The following is a 12,699-nucleotide window of genomic DNA, read 5'->3' as shown; positions in this document are numbered from 1 at the left end:
AGGGGAATTCCCATTTTTTTTAGAAAAAAAAAAACCAACCATCTTTTTTGGCAACCTTTGGGTAGAGGAAAAAAGAAAAAAAGAGTATGGCGCAGCTGTATGGCGTAAGAAGTGTAATTAACGAAAAAAAAAAAACAAAAACGTTTACAAAATGATATAAATGAAAAACATTTGAATTTATAATATTTATTTTATGAACAAAAATACAAAATGCAAGATCTCGTTCTAAATTTTCGTCACCGGTTTTTTCAGTAGCCCTGAAAAAAACAAAAAATGTAAGATTAAGAAAAAATAAAAATATTTATATATTATTAAAATAAACTTGTTACCCGTGTTCACGTCGATGTCGTAAGAGACGACTAAGGGGTACTTTTTTTAATGGGCGATAATGGAATGGTAACCCCGCCTGCGCTATCGGTATACACCGGCGGGGCACCAGTGAAGGATGATAGGCGAGAATGAAAAGGCGGGTCAGTTAACCCATCGTGATAAATACACCTGGAATTGTTCACGATGGTTTCCAGGGGGAACCGCGTGGAGGTCGATCTGATATAGAGAATTGCTAACAATGGGGGCAGTTAAAACACTTTACTAAAATTACCGTTCAAGTGAAATACAGTAACATAAATTCAGATTGAAATATACACATAAAGGTACAAAAGGCGGTCTTATCGCCAGGGCAATCTCTTACAGACAACCTTTAGTTAAAGGAGAACAGATAGAAATGGGCAGGTGGCGCAAGAGTGAATTAATAATTTTTCATGCATAAAATACAAAAAAACAATACATGCGACGATTAGTGTAACAACTTGTTAGCAAGGGAGGACTTATCTCTGAAAGAGATCTCTTCCAGCCAACCCAGTGTAGTTAGAGAGAAAATAATTTAATTTGGGTAATCCAGTGCAGGAAAGGTGCCGGTGAAAATAATGTAAATACAGCAAACACTATTGTGAATAAATAAATAAGCAAATTATGTACTTATGAAGCAATGACCTCGTTGTCAGGTAGATAAAAAGAAAAAAAAAATTATAAAAAAGTTATCCCTCTTACTTGGTATACTCGTGATGGGTATTTGAGGAGCAATTCTGCCATTTGACTTCTGTACTGAGCCCGTTTTGAATTTAGACGGTGTTATCCCTGACAAGGCAAACATGTAAATTAATTAAAGATTTATTTATTAACTAGCTGACTCGGCAAACGTTGTTTTACCATATACATTATTTCTAGAACTATACATGAAAATTTATCGTATTACAAATATTATATTCGATCGCCATCTTGCGACCCTATTGCGGTATATAAAAATCGCGATTAAAAAACAGGAGTTGATCGTAAAACGGTGGAAATTTGAAGTTGTACGTATTTTTCAATGCTAAATCATAATAAAATAAAAATATTTTTTAAAAAATCACCCTTATGTCTTATGTTAGGGTCACCCTTATGATTGAGGGGTATGAAAAATACATGTTGGCCGATTCTCAGACCTATCCAATTTCAACACACAAAATTTCATAAAAATCAGTAAAGCCGTTTCGGAGGAGTTTGGTAACAAACACCGCGACACGAGAATTTTATATATTAGATTTATTATTTTTTTATATACAACTTAGAATGGCAAATAAGCTGACGGCCCACCTGATGGAAAGTGGTAACCGTCGCCTATAGACATGAGCAGTACCGTGGACATGACAGAGTATACTGTTTCGCCCATGATACCCCCCATGCGAAGCCATTCCTGTGGACTCAGGTGTTATTCCTCTGTACCTTGTAAATTCACTGCCTTATACTAACCCACCGTACAAACCGAAATACAACTGCTTCACGGTTGAAACACTAATGGGACAGAGGTGGCCAAGCAAAACGACTTTTATACAAAATCCCTCTGGTGAAGTTGGTTGAAATGGCTAAATTTACTTACTTGGACTGATTCGTAGATGGTTCTTCTTCAAAAACCCCTGCGCTGATGCTCTTTGTGGTATCTTAGAACTAGTTTTAGTCATTCCATTACCTATGTTACTCAATAATTTATTACCAAATATGGGTTTGTTTTGATTCATAACTTTTCTAACATTCTTATCGACTGTGTTTGTTATGTTTTTTTCATTCTCCTGATTATTTTTTGTGATTTTATTTAAAATTTGCTTATTAATATCATTATTATTTTTATTTTTAAATGTTTTATTCTGTTTCGTATCTGCATTGTTACTTTTCGATTTAACAGTTTGATTTTTTTCAACAATTTTCTGTGTACGTTTTTCGTTTGCTGCATTGGACACGATTTTGTTATTGTCGCTTGCTTCGTTTATTTGTGCATCCTTATTGCCTTCTAGTTTTTTATTTTCTATATGAGTCCCTTTATTAGTGGTTCCAGGGATATCTTTTTTATTGTTCTCTACGCCTTTAGCCACTGTTTTTGTATTCGAATTGTCTCCTTTATCTTGATTCTTTCTATCAACCAAATTATTAGTTTTAATTTTTTTAGCATTCTGTACTTGATTGTCGCTATTCACTCTTTTAACAGTTTTTTTAACTGTTTTCCCATCTTTATTAGTGTTTTTTTCATTTGTTGGATTACTGTCTACATTATCTTTATGGTCGTCTGCATTTTCCCCTTTTTGTGCTGCAACGTCGACTTTTTTGTTTTTTGTATTAGCTTTCCCAATTGCATGTTCATCGTTGGTTTTAGTTTTAGTATTGACTTTATCAACAACTCTATCTCCTTTCTCTTTTGGATTGTCTGTATTTTTCCCAGATTTAGAAATATGTTTGCTATTTTTATTTCCTGCATGACTACTATTAGTTTCGGTAATATCTTCATTATCAACAATATTATCACCTTTTGGGTGATCTAGTTTTTTCGACATTTTAACTGATTTTGCTTTAACAACTTTATTTTCTTTATCTTTTGATTCTTTATTTTCTCTACTTTTAGATTTATGATTATCATTACTATTTGATTTTTTATTTGTTTTTATGACATTATCGTTTTCCTTGAGTTTAGTATTTTCTGTACTTTTTAATGAACCCTCCGAAACATCATTATGAACCGATTCCACGCCTTCATCGTTTTGAGTTTTCTCTCCTACATCAGCAGTTATTGTTTTAGTGTTATCACTTTCAATATTACTTTCATTTGTTTTATTTTTATTTCTTTTAACTTTTTTAGGCAGAGATTTAGGTGGGGCCATAACTTCATTATCTTTTTTCTTTTTCACCACCGGATACTCAATTGCCGGATCCGGTTCGTCTAATGTAGTGCGGCGCCTCCGAAGGCTGCTGGCGGTCTCGGGGTCCGATTCCATGCTTTCGTAGAGCTCTTGCGTTGGACCTTTCGCCTCGAGGACGATGTTGATTATTTTCGCCAACAGTAATGTGCGTTCGTCTGTAGTGATCGTCGGATCGGACAGCTGTTTGTGGACTTGTGATATTGCTTTTATGTATGACTCCGCTGAAATAAATAATAAAAGTGAATTAATTGAGTGCATAGCCGCGGGGTCTGCGAATAGAATGGGTCACCCCTTCTTTTAGCGTGGGTATCGTAAGATGCGACTAAGAGAAATTAATGGGCGAAGGATGGGTAGCAGCGTCCCTCTTAAAGTATCACCAAAGCCTAACTGTGGTTTCCAACCCGCCTGCCAAGCATAACTACTAGCAAAACCTTCCATGGGGAGGCCTATGTTCAGAAGTAGACAGTTAATAGCTGTATTATATCATCAAGTGTATATAAAGATTAAAATTCAATTTATTTTTTAAGTAAGTTTTTGCATGGAAATTGTATTTATTTTTATTTTAACTCAAGTCCCATTACCATAAGGAATTCATCATCAATAGAAACCTAGAACTAAAATGGTCAAATGTACAGTGAGGTTTCAAAGGATCTCTTTCCCGCAAACGTTCAATTGATGAATGTTCCATTCGTGTTTTAACCGTGAAGCAGTTGTTTGCATGGCTGTGTTTCAGTTCGAAGGATGGAATATGGCGTGAATTTACTGGGTACAGAGGAATAACACCTGAGTCCTCAGGAATGGCAACGCATGGGGGATATCATGGGCGAAACAGTATACTCTGTTACGTCCATGGTACTGCTCATGTCTATAGGCGACGGTTACCACTTTCCATCAGGTGGGCCGTCAGCTTGTTTAGCATTTCTCTGCATTTGTATAAAACTATAGATCTGAAACAAGACTTACCCATGTATTCAAGTTCAAACTTCATCCGGTGCTGGAAGGGTGCGACGCGCGACTTGTTCTGCAGGGTCCACGACATCTCCAGCAGGTCGGCGCACTTCAACAGGTACCCACCCTCGGCCTGTGGGGTTTTTAATTAATGATAATGGAACGGCTGGCATAGTACCAGGAAAACATGATAGGTGAGAATAAAAAGGCAGGTCAGTTAGCCCATCGTGATGAATACACCTGGAATTCAGCACGATGGTTTTCAGGGGGATCCAGTTGGAGAACATAATGTAACAAAAAATTATTTGGGAAGATTATTGGAAACGGAGTCTAAACATGGTACTGTTCATGTCTATAGGCGATGGTTACCACTTTCCATCAGGTGGACCATCAGCATGTTTGGTATTCTAATTTGCAAAAAAAAAAAACTTTTTACCCAATCCATGATAGTCGAGGGATGGGCAGCAGCGTTCCTCTTAAAACATCACAAAAGCCTAACTGCGGTTGCCAAACCGCCTGCCAAGCGTTGCTACTACTGACAAAACCTCTCAAGAAGCCACAGACAGCTTTCTATGTCGAGGCTGTTTCGACGTCAGCTAGAAGAAATGGCTGATGACGTAATCCTGGAATGTGACGCTGTGGCCCATGAACGTTTAGAAATCCTCGGAACGGTGAGGTCGCTCTGTAAGGCCTGTGAAGAACCCAGGAAGCTTCTGTGCTTCTGGGCGGAGCTGGGTTGGCTGTACTGGCCACGACTTATACGAACAATGGCCCAAATGAGAGGCTACAACAGAGTCCTATTTACATTACATTACCTCTCAAGGAGAAGGCTCATGTACAGCAGTGGACAGTTAAGGGCAGATATGATGATTAAATGATTTTACCCGTATTTTTTTTTATGTAACTTAGAATGGCAAACAAGCTGACGACCCACCTGATGGAAAGTTCTAACCGTCGCCTATAGACATGAGCAGTACCGTGGACAAAACAGAGTATACTGTTTCACCCATGATACTCCCCATGTGTTGCCGTTCCTGAGGACTCAGGTATTATTCCTCTGTACCGTGTAAATTCACTGCCATATCCCACCCTTCAAACCGAAACACAGCCATGCAAACACAACTGCTTCACGGTAGAAACACGATAGGGACAGAGGTGGCCAAGCAAACGACTTGTACAAAGTCTCCCTCTGGTAAATATTCTTACCATAGGCTCCATGAACAAAGAGTTCCCGTATTTCTCTGCGAGCCGCGCGAGGGTCGTCCGTCTGGAGCGATGCGCCACTGCGTAGCTTTTGAGCACCTGAAAAGGAAACCATATTTATACTACATAAAAAATCCATAAGCCGGGCCTGGAGGCTTATTACGTGTGCTGTAAAACCTAATAGATATACACAGTTTAAGGTTTTTTTTTTTGATGGGTGAAAATGGTATGGTAACCCCGCCTGCGCTAACGGGATACGCCGGCGGAGCACCAGTGAAGGGTGATAGATGAGAATGAAAACAGGCCAGGTAGCACATCATGATGAATTCATCAGGAATTAACCATGATAGTTTCCAGGGGGAACTGCGTGGAGGTCGACCTGGTTGGGTATATTGCTAGCAATGGTATTCTCAGTCTCCATTACTAACAATCCCTTTCCCCCCAATACACAGTTTAAGGTTACTTCAGGGTCTGCAACGCGCACGTGTCACCTCTAGTGTTGCAGGCGTCCATAGGCTACAGTGACCGTTTACCATCAGACGGGCTGTATGCTTGTTTATCACATTTGTGGTAGAAAAAAAAACACTGAATTTCCTTCGATTATGACAAAGTATTTTAGAACGGTACTGTATAGAGGATTTTAATTTACTATAAAGTCTTATCAATCCAATTTTGATTCTCTATTTATTTATTTATTCATTAGTACATATATGTGTACATGGCGGACTTAATGCTAAAAGCATTCTCTCCCAATCAACCATAGATTCCCTATTGTACTGCATTGCACTTGAGCTGGTCACATAGCTCGAAGAACCGACAACCGATGGGGAAGAAAGCTTCTTGAGTGGCGACCACGTACGGGAAAACGCAGTATAGGACGACCCCCCACTAGGTGGAGTGACGATCCAAAATGCGAAGCAGGGAGTCAGTGGATGCAGGTGGCTCAGGACCGTTTTCTATGGCAGTCTATGAGGGAGGCTTATGTCCAGCAATGGACGGATACTGGCTGAAATTATGATGACGATTGCACTGCAGCTAGATCTAGATCTCTCAGTTAAAATCAAGAGCTGGTTAACGGACGTACCAAGATTGTTCTCATCGGAAATCTATTCTACCTACCTAGCTTACCAGCTTGAACCCTTCGACTCAATGCAATGACGACCTAAGAGAGTTGTCGATGATCCCAGGTTTCGAACCCTTAAGTCTTAGGAGAAATTTTGCCTCACTCTGCGTATTCTACTGCTTGTACAACGGACTGTGCTCAGAGGAATTGTTCAATATGATCGCGTACAACGCGGTTTCAGACATGTTTCCTTCCACGAAAGCTCCCCGTCAAGGTATGTCTAAAAGACTACACCATTGGTTTTTTTTTTAAAAGGAATACAGAGGTTCCTTCAGGGTTGGCAACGCGCGCGTAATACCCCTTGTATTGCAGCAGATATAATAAATTAAGACTATGTGTTAAAGCATTAACAATATGCCATGAATGTTGTTCGCTCCTGCGTACAATGAAGCGTTTTCAGGGGTAAAGCCAATGGACGACTGCTAAGTTATTAATAGACAATCAACACACGACATCAACCAGTCACAAGAGTCGCTCATCACGACATCGCGAGAACGCCAATCATAACGCAGGAGAAATTTACATGACCTTTTAGGTTTCAAATTGTAACTTACATGCAAAACAACCTTCAGTGCATTACATCAAATTTATATTACATCAACGCTTCAAAATTATTTATTTTTTATTTACCCTAGTTAAACCGCTTCAAATACTAGGTGTATTTATTCATCATCATCATCATATCATCTGTTCATCATCAAAACGCAAACGCACATCATTAACACTATGGTATACATATTTACCTTCCTATCAATCTACCCGCCAAACCAGGACGGATTAAAACTTAAAACCAAGACAACGAAGGTGTAACACCTTAGTCCTCAGGAATTGCAACGCATTGGGAGTATCATAGACAACACAGTATACTGTTATATCCATGGTACAGCTCATGTCTATAGGCGACGGTTACCACTTTCCATCAGGTGGGCCGTCAGCTTGTTTGCCATTCTAAGTTGTATAAAGCAAACAGTGTTACCTCGACGGCATCGCTGGGCTGTCTGACGGTCCCCAGCACGGAAGCAGCCAGCTCCGTCTCGTGTGCCGCCTTCACCACCGCCACACGGAGTTTCCGGTACGAGAACGCGCCAAACTTTCGACTCTGAAATTGTTATCAATATTATAAACGTGGAAATGTGTTCCTTTGTTGCCTCTTAGCGCCTTAACGACTCTTCAAATTTGAAGGGAAAGGGATTGTTAGCAATGGAGTTTGACAGCCCCATTGCTAGCAATATGCCCTATTAGATCGACCTCCACGTTGTTCCCCCTGGAAACCATCGTGAAAAATTCTTGTTGAATTCGTCACGATGGGCTAACTGACCTGCTTCATCCTCACCTATCATCCTTCACTGGTGCCCCGCCGGTGTATACCGATAGCGCGGGTGGGGTTACCATGCCATTTTCATCCACTAAAAAAAATCTATTTACAACTGACCAAATTATGTTTTTTTTTATACAAGTTAGAATGGCAAACAAGCTGACAGACCACCTGATAGAAAGTGGTAACCGTCGCCTATAGACATGAGCAGTACCATGGACATAACAGAGTATACTGTTTCACCCATGATACCCCCCATGCGTTGGAATTCCTGAGGACTCAGGTGTTATTCCTCTGTACCCTGTAAATTTACTGTTATATCGCACCCGTCAAACCGAAACACAGCCATGCAAACACAACTGCTTCACGGTAGAAACACGAATGGGACAAAGGTACCCAAGTAATCGACTTTTGTACAAAGTCTCACTCTGGGTATACATGATAATAAACATGAAAAGAAAGAAAAGTTTTTGAAGTCAGTTAAAAGTACAAAAATGGTATGAAACTAACAGGTTTATGCACGCAGAAAATAATGGAGAACGGCACCAGGTCGACGCGGCACTCCGCCGTCACTTCTAGCCAGACGCCCTCCTCTGTCACTGGGGGCTCGCTGCAAGTAAACATAATTTTAGAACTCTTACAGGGCCAAGCTCGCCTGTTTTTCTTAATGGGTGATAATGGAATGGTAACCCCACCTGCTCTGTCGGTATACACCGGCGGGGCACCAGTGAAGGATGATAGGTGAAGATGAAGCAGGTCAGTTAGCCCATCGTGACGAATTCAACAAGAATTATTCACGATGGTTTACAGGGGGAACCACGTGGAGCTCGACCTACTAAGGCATATTGCTATCAATGAGGCTGATAAACTCCATTGCTAACGATCCCTTTCCCCCCAAGCTCGCCTGTTGTACATACTAGCGGCCCGTCCCGGCTTCGCACGGGTGGACATTTATAAACTACGCCAAAAAAATGCCATTGAAATCGTCAAAAAATATTCAATATCAGTTACGTCTACTGCCGACCGCGCGAATAAACCTATCAGCTTTTTAAAATGTAAAAAGTGGCTATTGTGACATAACGATAATAGTTGGACATATAGTGTCGTGAAGTTTTCTGTAGTTATTGATATTTCCTTCAATATTGTAGAACATACTTTTTGTTCTATCACCAATAGTTTCCGCAGCGCACGCGACCAAAGATATTTTATAGCATTTTTTTACACCTCGAGTTACGTTACTAAAGTTTTAGTAAAGATCCCTAATGTTTTCTAGTAATAAATACAGCCTATGTTACTCAGGGTGAATGTAGCTTTGTAATGGTGAAATAATTTTTGAAATCGGCGAAGTAGTTTATTCATTACAAACATACATATACACACAAAAATACAAATCTTTCCTCTTTATAATATTAGTGTAGATTAGGATAGATAAATTATACGTAAGTATATAATTTTTTGTGTATAAAGTATAAATAAATATAGTCACAGTATCGTCATAGTTATTTGGCCACTGCTGAACATATGTCTTCCAAATAGAATGTCAAAAGGAACAGAGTCATTTCTTATGGCAGTTTACCATTGGGGAAGTTTGCAAGCAGTTCCCATGCTTAGCAGGCGGGTTAGCAACCGCTGCTTGGCTTTTGGCGATGTTTTAAGAGGAACCCTGCTGCCCAAATCTCGACCATTGGGGGGGAAAGGGATTGTTAGTAATGGGGACAGAGAATCTCATTGCTAGCAACCCAACCAGGTCGACCTCCTCGCGGTACCCCCTGGAAACTACCATGGTTAATTCCTGATGAATTCATCATGATGGGCTAACTGGCCTGTTTTCATTCTCATCTATCACCCTTCACTGGTGCTCCGCCAGCGTATCCCGTTAGCGCAGGCGGGGTTACCATACCATTTTCACACATAAAAAAAAACTCTCCACCATTACCACCACAGTACACATAAATGTAATGTAAAATTACATTTATGTGTAAATGTAAAATTAAAATCATTTTGGACATAAATAAATTGAAAAAAGTAGCAATAAAATTAGAAAATAATATATAGCCTAACGTTGACTGTGTAGTCCCGGCATAGAATAGGCCACACCTTCCTTTCACGTGGGTGTCGTAAAAGGCGACTAAGGGAGGACGAGGGATGGGCAGCAGCGTCCCTATTTAAACATCTCCAAAGTCTATGATTTCCAATCGCTTGCCAAGCGTAACAACTACTGGCAAAACCCCCTAAAGCCTCCCCAGCTTATGTCCAACAGTGGGCAGTTAAAAGCTGATTGAATGATGTCCGTTAGTTACGTATTTAGGGCCTACTGAAACTCAATGTCGTAGCTTCAGATATGAAACTGCGACATATGCTGAGTTAGGTCCTTTGCACAAACATTTCTACATTCATTTAGTTTTTTATATGTTTTCCTTTTTATTCTAAAAGTAAAGTAAAATATAGCCTTACTTACTGACAATGTAGCTTTCTATATGTGAAAGGATTTTAAAATCTATTGACTAGTTTTTGAATTAATCCGTTACAAACATACAAACAAACAAACCTTCCCTCTTTATTATATTAATATATATTGATTAAAATTACTAAAGTAAAATTATTTAATTCTTTCAATTAAATCCTAAAAATATATTTAATATATCACTGTATAGTATTAAACAAAGTCGCTTCCCGTCTGTCTGTCCCTATGTATGCATAGATCTTTCAAACTACATAACATATTATAATTTTTTTTTAATAGATAGAGTGATTCAAGAGGAAGGTTTATATGTATAATACATGCATAATATTGTAGAGGTACACTGATAAATTTAGAGGTTTCTAATGTGACGAGATGTAATGTGCACCCATGCGTAGCCAGGGCGGGTCCTTAGTTTAACCCTTAAATTTCTGAAGTTTCAAATTTGATACCGGGGTTATAAATCGCATTGAGCGCCTATAATCGATTTTATTTTAATGTTTGGCTGTTTACATATTAACAAATGTTTTTTTTAAATAAATATATAAAAATATTGTTTTGATTTTTTTTACTATTTTTCACTTATATATATTTTTAATTTGATTTAAAATTAAGGCTTAAATATATAAATAAATTCCAAACTTTTAAATCAACTACAGTGTAATTCCTCACCCAGTGAATTCAGGTTCTCCAACCAGCACTTTCACCTCTGACTGCAGCACCTCCAGGTTGGTCAGCTCCTGTGTGGCCTGCAGCCGGGTCTTCAGCACAGACTGTTCCACCTTGAGCTCGGAAACAGACCGGCTGTGCTCTATTCTGATAGGAAACTCCTCTTCGGAGTCGGAGCTGAAATATTTCGTATTTTTATTTGTTAATGGGACCTATGATGCAAAACGGCTATATCTGTGGGTAAAGGTGTCCCTGATGAACTGACAGACTATCAGACATTATGAGGCTGGCATAGTTCGAGGATTCAAGTTAGTAATGGGGCAACTCTTTACTAGCAATATACGCTATCAGGTCGACCTCCTCGCAGTTCCCCCTGGAAAACATCGTGATTAATTCATTGGTGAATTTGTACCAGTGCCAGGTGGCACCAGGTGCCAGTGTACTCTGTAAGCGCAGGCGAGGATATCATTCCATTACAATCCATTAAAAAAAGCAGTATAAATGTTCAAACCTGCAATCATCTAGAGTGAAACTTCGGTTTAAACAGTTAGGAAATTCTTCAATTCTCTTCTCGTAATATCGGATTTCAGCGAGCAACTTCTCTTTCTGAAGTTGCAAAGCCTTTTTCTTATCATTCACTTGTAAGGACATGATTTATTTTGATACTCCGTCAACAAAACATGGAACTAAATAATAAGAAACATAAACAAAAACATGAGTTAAGCAACGGATAGGCGATAAACAATTTTTAAATTTATGTTTTTTTAATGTGTGTTGCCAGTAATATGACTCCGGTTTTACAGAGTCAATAACTTTGGCCCTTTCTCACCATTACGAATAACATTTACTTTATTTTATATAATTATTTAATTGTAACCATTTAAATAAATTGATGATTAACTTGATAATTATGAATATATAGCCTTAATCGCAAATTAAACAATTCGGTAAAAATTATGACGCTATTGAATACCAAAATACTATTTAAGTTTGGTGAAAAAAATTATTGTTTTTCAGTGATACAAATTAAATTTATTAAGTTCCTAAATTAAATATAAACCCTCTTATAAAAACTAAGAGAGCCCTAACAAAAAAATAGAAATTACGTTTGATTATTTTTACTACTTAATTTTTTTTACATTTATTAAAGTATAAACGCATGTATGAAAACTTTTTAATAACTCCTTCAAAAAATTATACACATATAAAGATTAATAATATGTATACAAACAAAATGAATGTTTAATTACATAAACTTCATTACATAAAACCAAGATAAAGAGGCAACAATGGACAGTCTTATCGCTAAATAACGATCTCTTCCAGGCAACCTTAGAATGGAGAAGAATAAATAATATTTGCTGTAAGTTTTAGATCCAGAAAAATAACTCCTCCGAAGTCTAGGGATTCACCACATATTGGCAACACTGAAATGACAAAATATTTTATTTATAAATCAAACTTAAGCACAGGAATAAAAATAATATAGTTTAAAAAATAAAACAGAATATTTATTTTACATGACTAGGACACAGTGCATTAGCTATAACAATAATATCACTAATTATGGAATATAATAAAGATATAAACATACAAGTTTATTTTAATAAAAGTGTATAGAGGCTTTTATAATTTCTTTTCACCACTTGTGTTCACTTCAACTTATGTTGCACAAAAGCTGAGCTAAATCTGTCAATGTCAAAGTCAAACACAATATTAACTCATCAGAATCGTGGTCAAGTAACCCATGTAA

General features: G+C 38.1%; 1 protein-coding gene across 2 annotated transcripts; it reads right to left on the bottom strand.

The window, feature by feature from the left end:
- Nucleotides 1–170: 170 nt before the first annotated feature.
- LOC113510944 (GATA zinc finger domain-containing protein 14-like) lies at nt 171–12,608 on the bottom strand. Of its 2 annotated transcripts, XM_052899208.1 has the most exons (10): nt 12,541–12,608; nt 11,458–12,373; nt 10,950–11,123; nt 8,327–8,426; nt 7,478–7,600; nt 5,382–5,477; nt 4,191–4,308; nt 1,919–3,448; nt 1,051–1,137; nt 171–257 (listed from the first exon to the last, which is right to left on the bottom strand). In XM_052899208.1, exons 2-10 carry the CDS (start codon nt 11,595–11,597, stop codon nt 226–228), a joined length of 2,400 nt encoding a protein of 799 aa, XP_052755168.1. In that variant the 5' UTR covers nt 11,598–12,373; nt 12,541–12,608; the 3' UTR covers nt 171–225. The 2 variants fall into 2 exon arrangements, with proteins under 2 accessions (XP_052755168.1, XP_052755163.1); XM_052899203.1 differs by having other exon boundaries at nt 11,458–12,544.
- Between the last annotated feature and the right edge of the window lie 91 nt (nt 12,609–12,699).

This window comes from Galleria mellonella, unplaced genomic scaffold (assembly GCF_026898425.1).
Source record: "Galleria mellonella isolate WM207_F2 unplaced genomic scaffold, CSIRO_AGI_GalMel_v1 utg121, whole genome shotgun sequence".
Classification (NCBI taxonomy): domain Eukaryota; kingdom Metazoa; phylum Arthropoda; class Insecta; order Lepidoptera; family Pyralidae; genus Galleria; species Galleria mellonella.
The sequence above is the reverse complement of the archived record's forward strand: the minus strand, read 5'-3'. Positions and strand labels throughout refer to the sequence as shown.

Coding starts and splice junctions, on each gene's coding strand:
- LOC113510944 (XM_052899208.1), bottom strand. CDS start 11,597: ATGTCCTTACAAGTGAATGATAAGAAAAAGGCTTTGCAACTTCAGAAA. Junction 8,427..10,949: donor GGAGAACCTGAATTCACTGG/GTGAGGAATTAC, acceptor GTTTACTTGCAG/CGAGCCCCCAGTGACAGAGG. Junction 3,449..4,190: donor GTTTGAACTTGAATACATGG/GTAAGTCTTGTT, acceptor TATTTATTTCAG/CGGAGTCATACATAAAAGCA.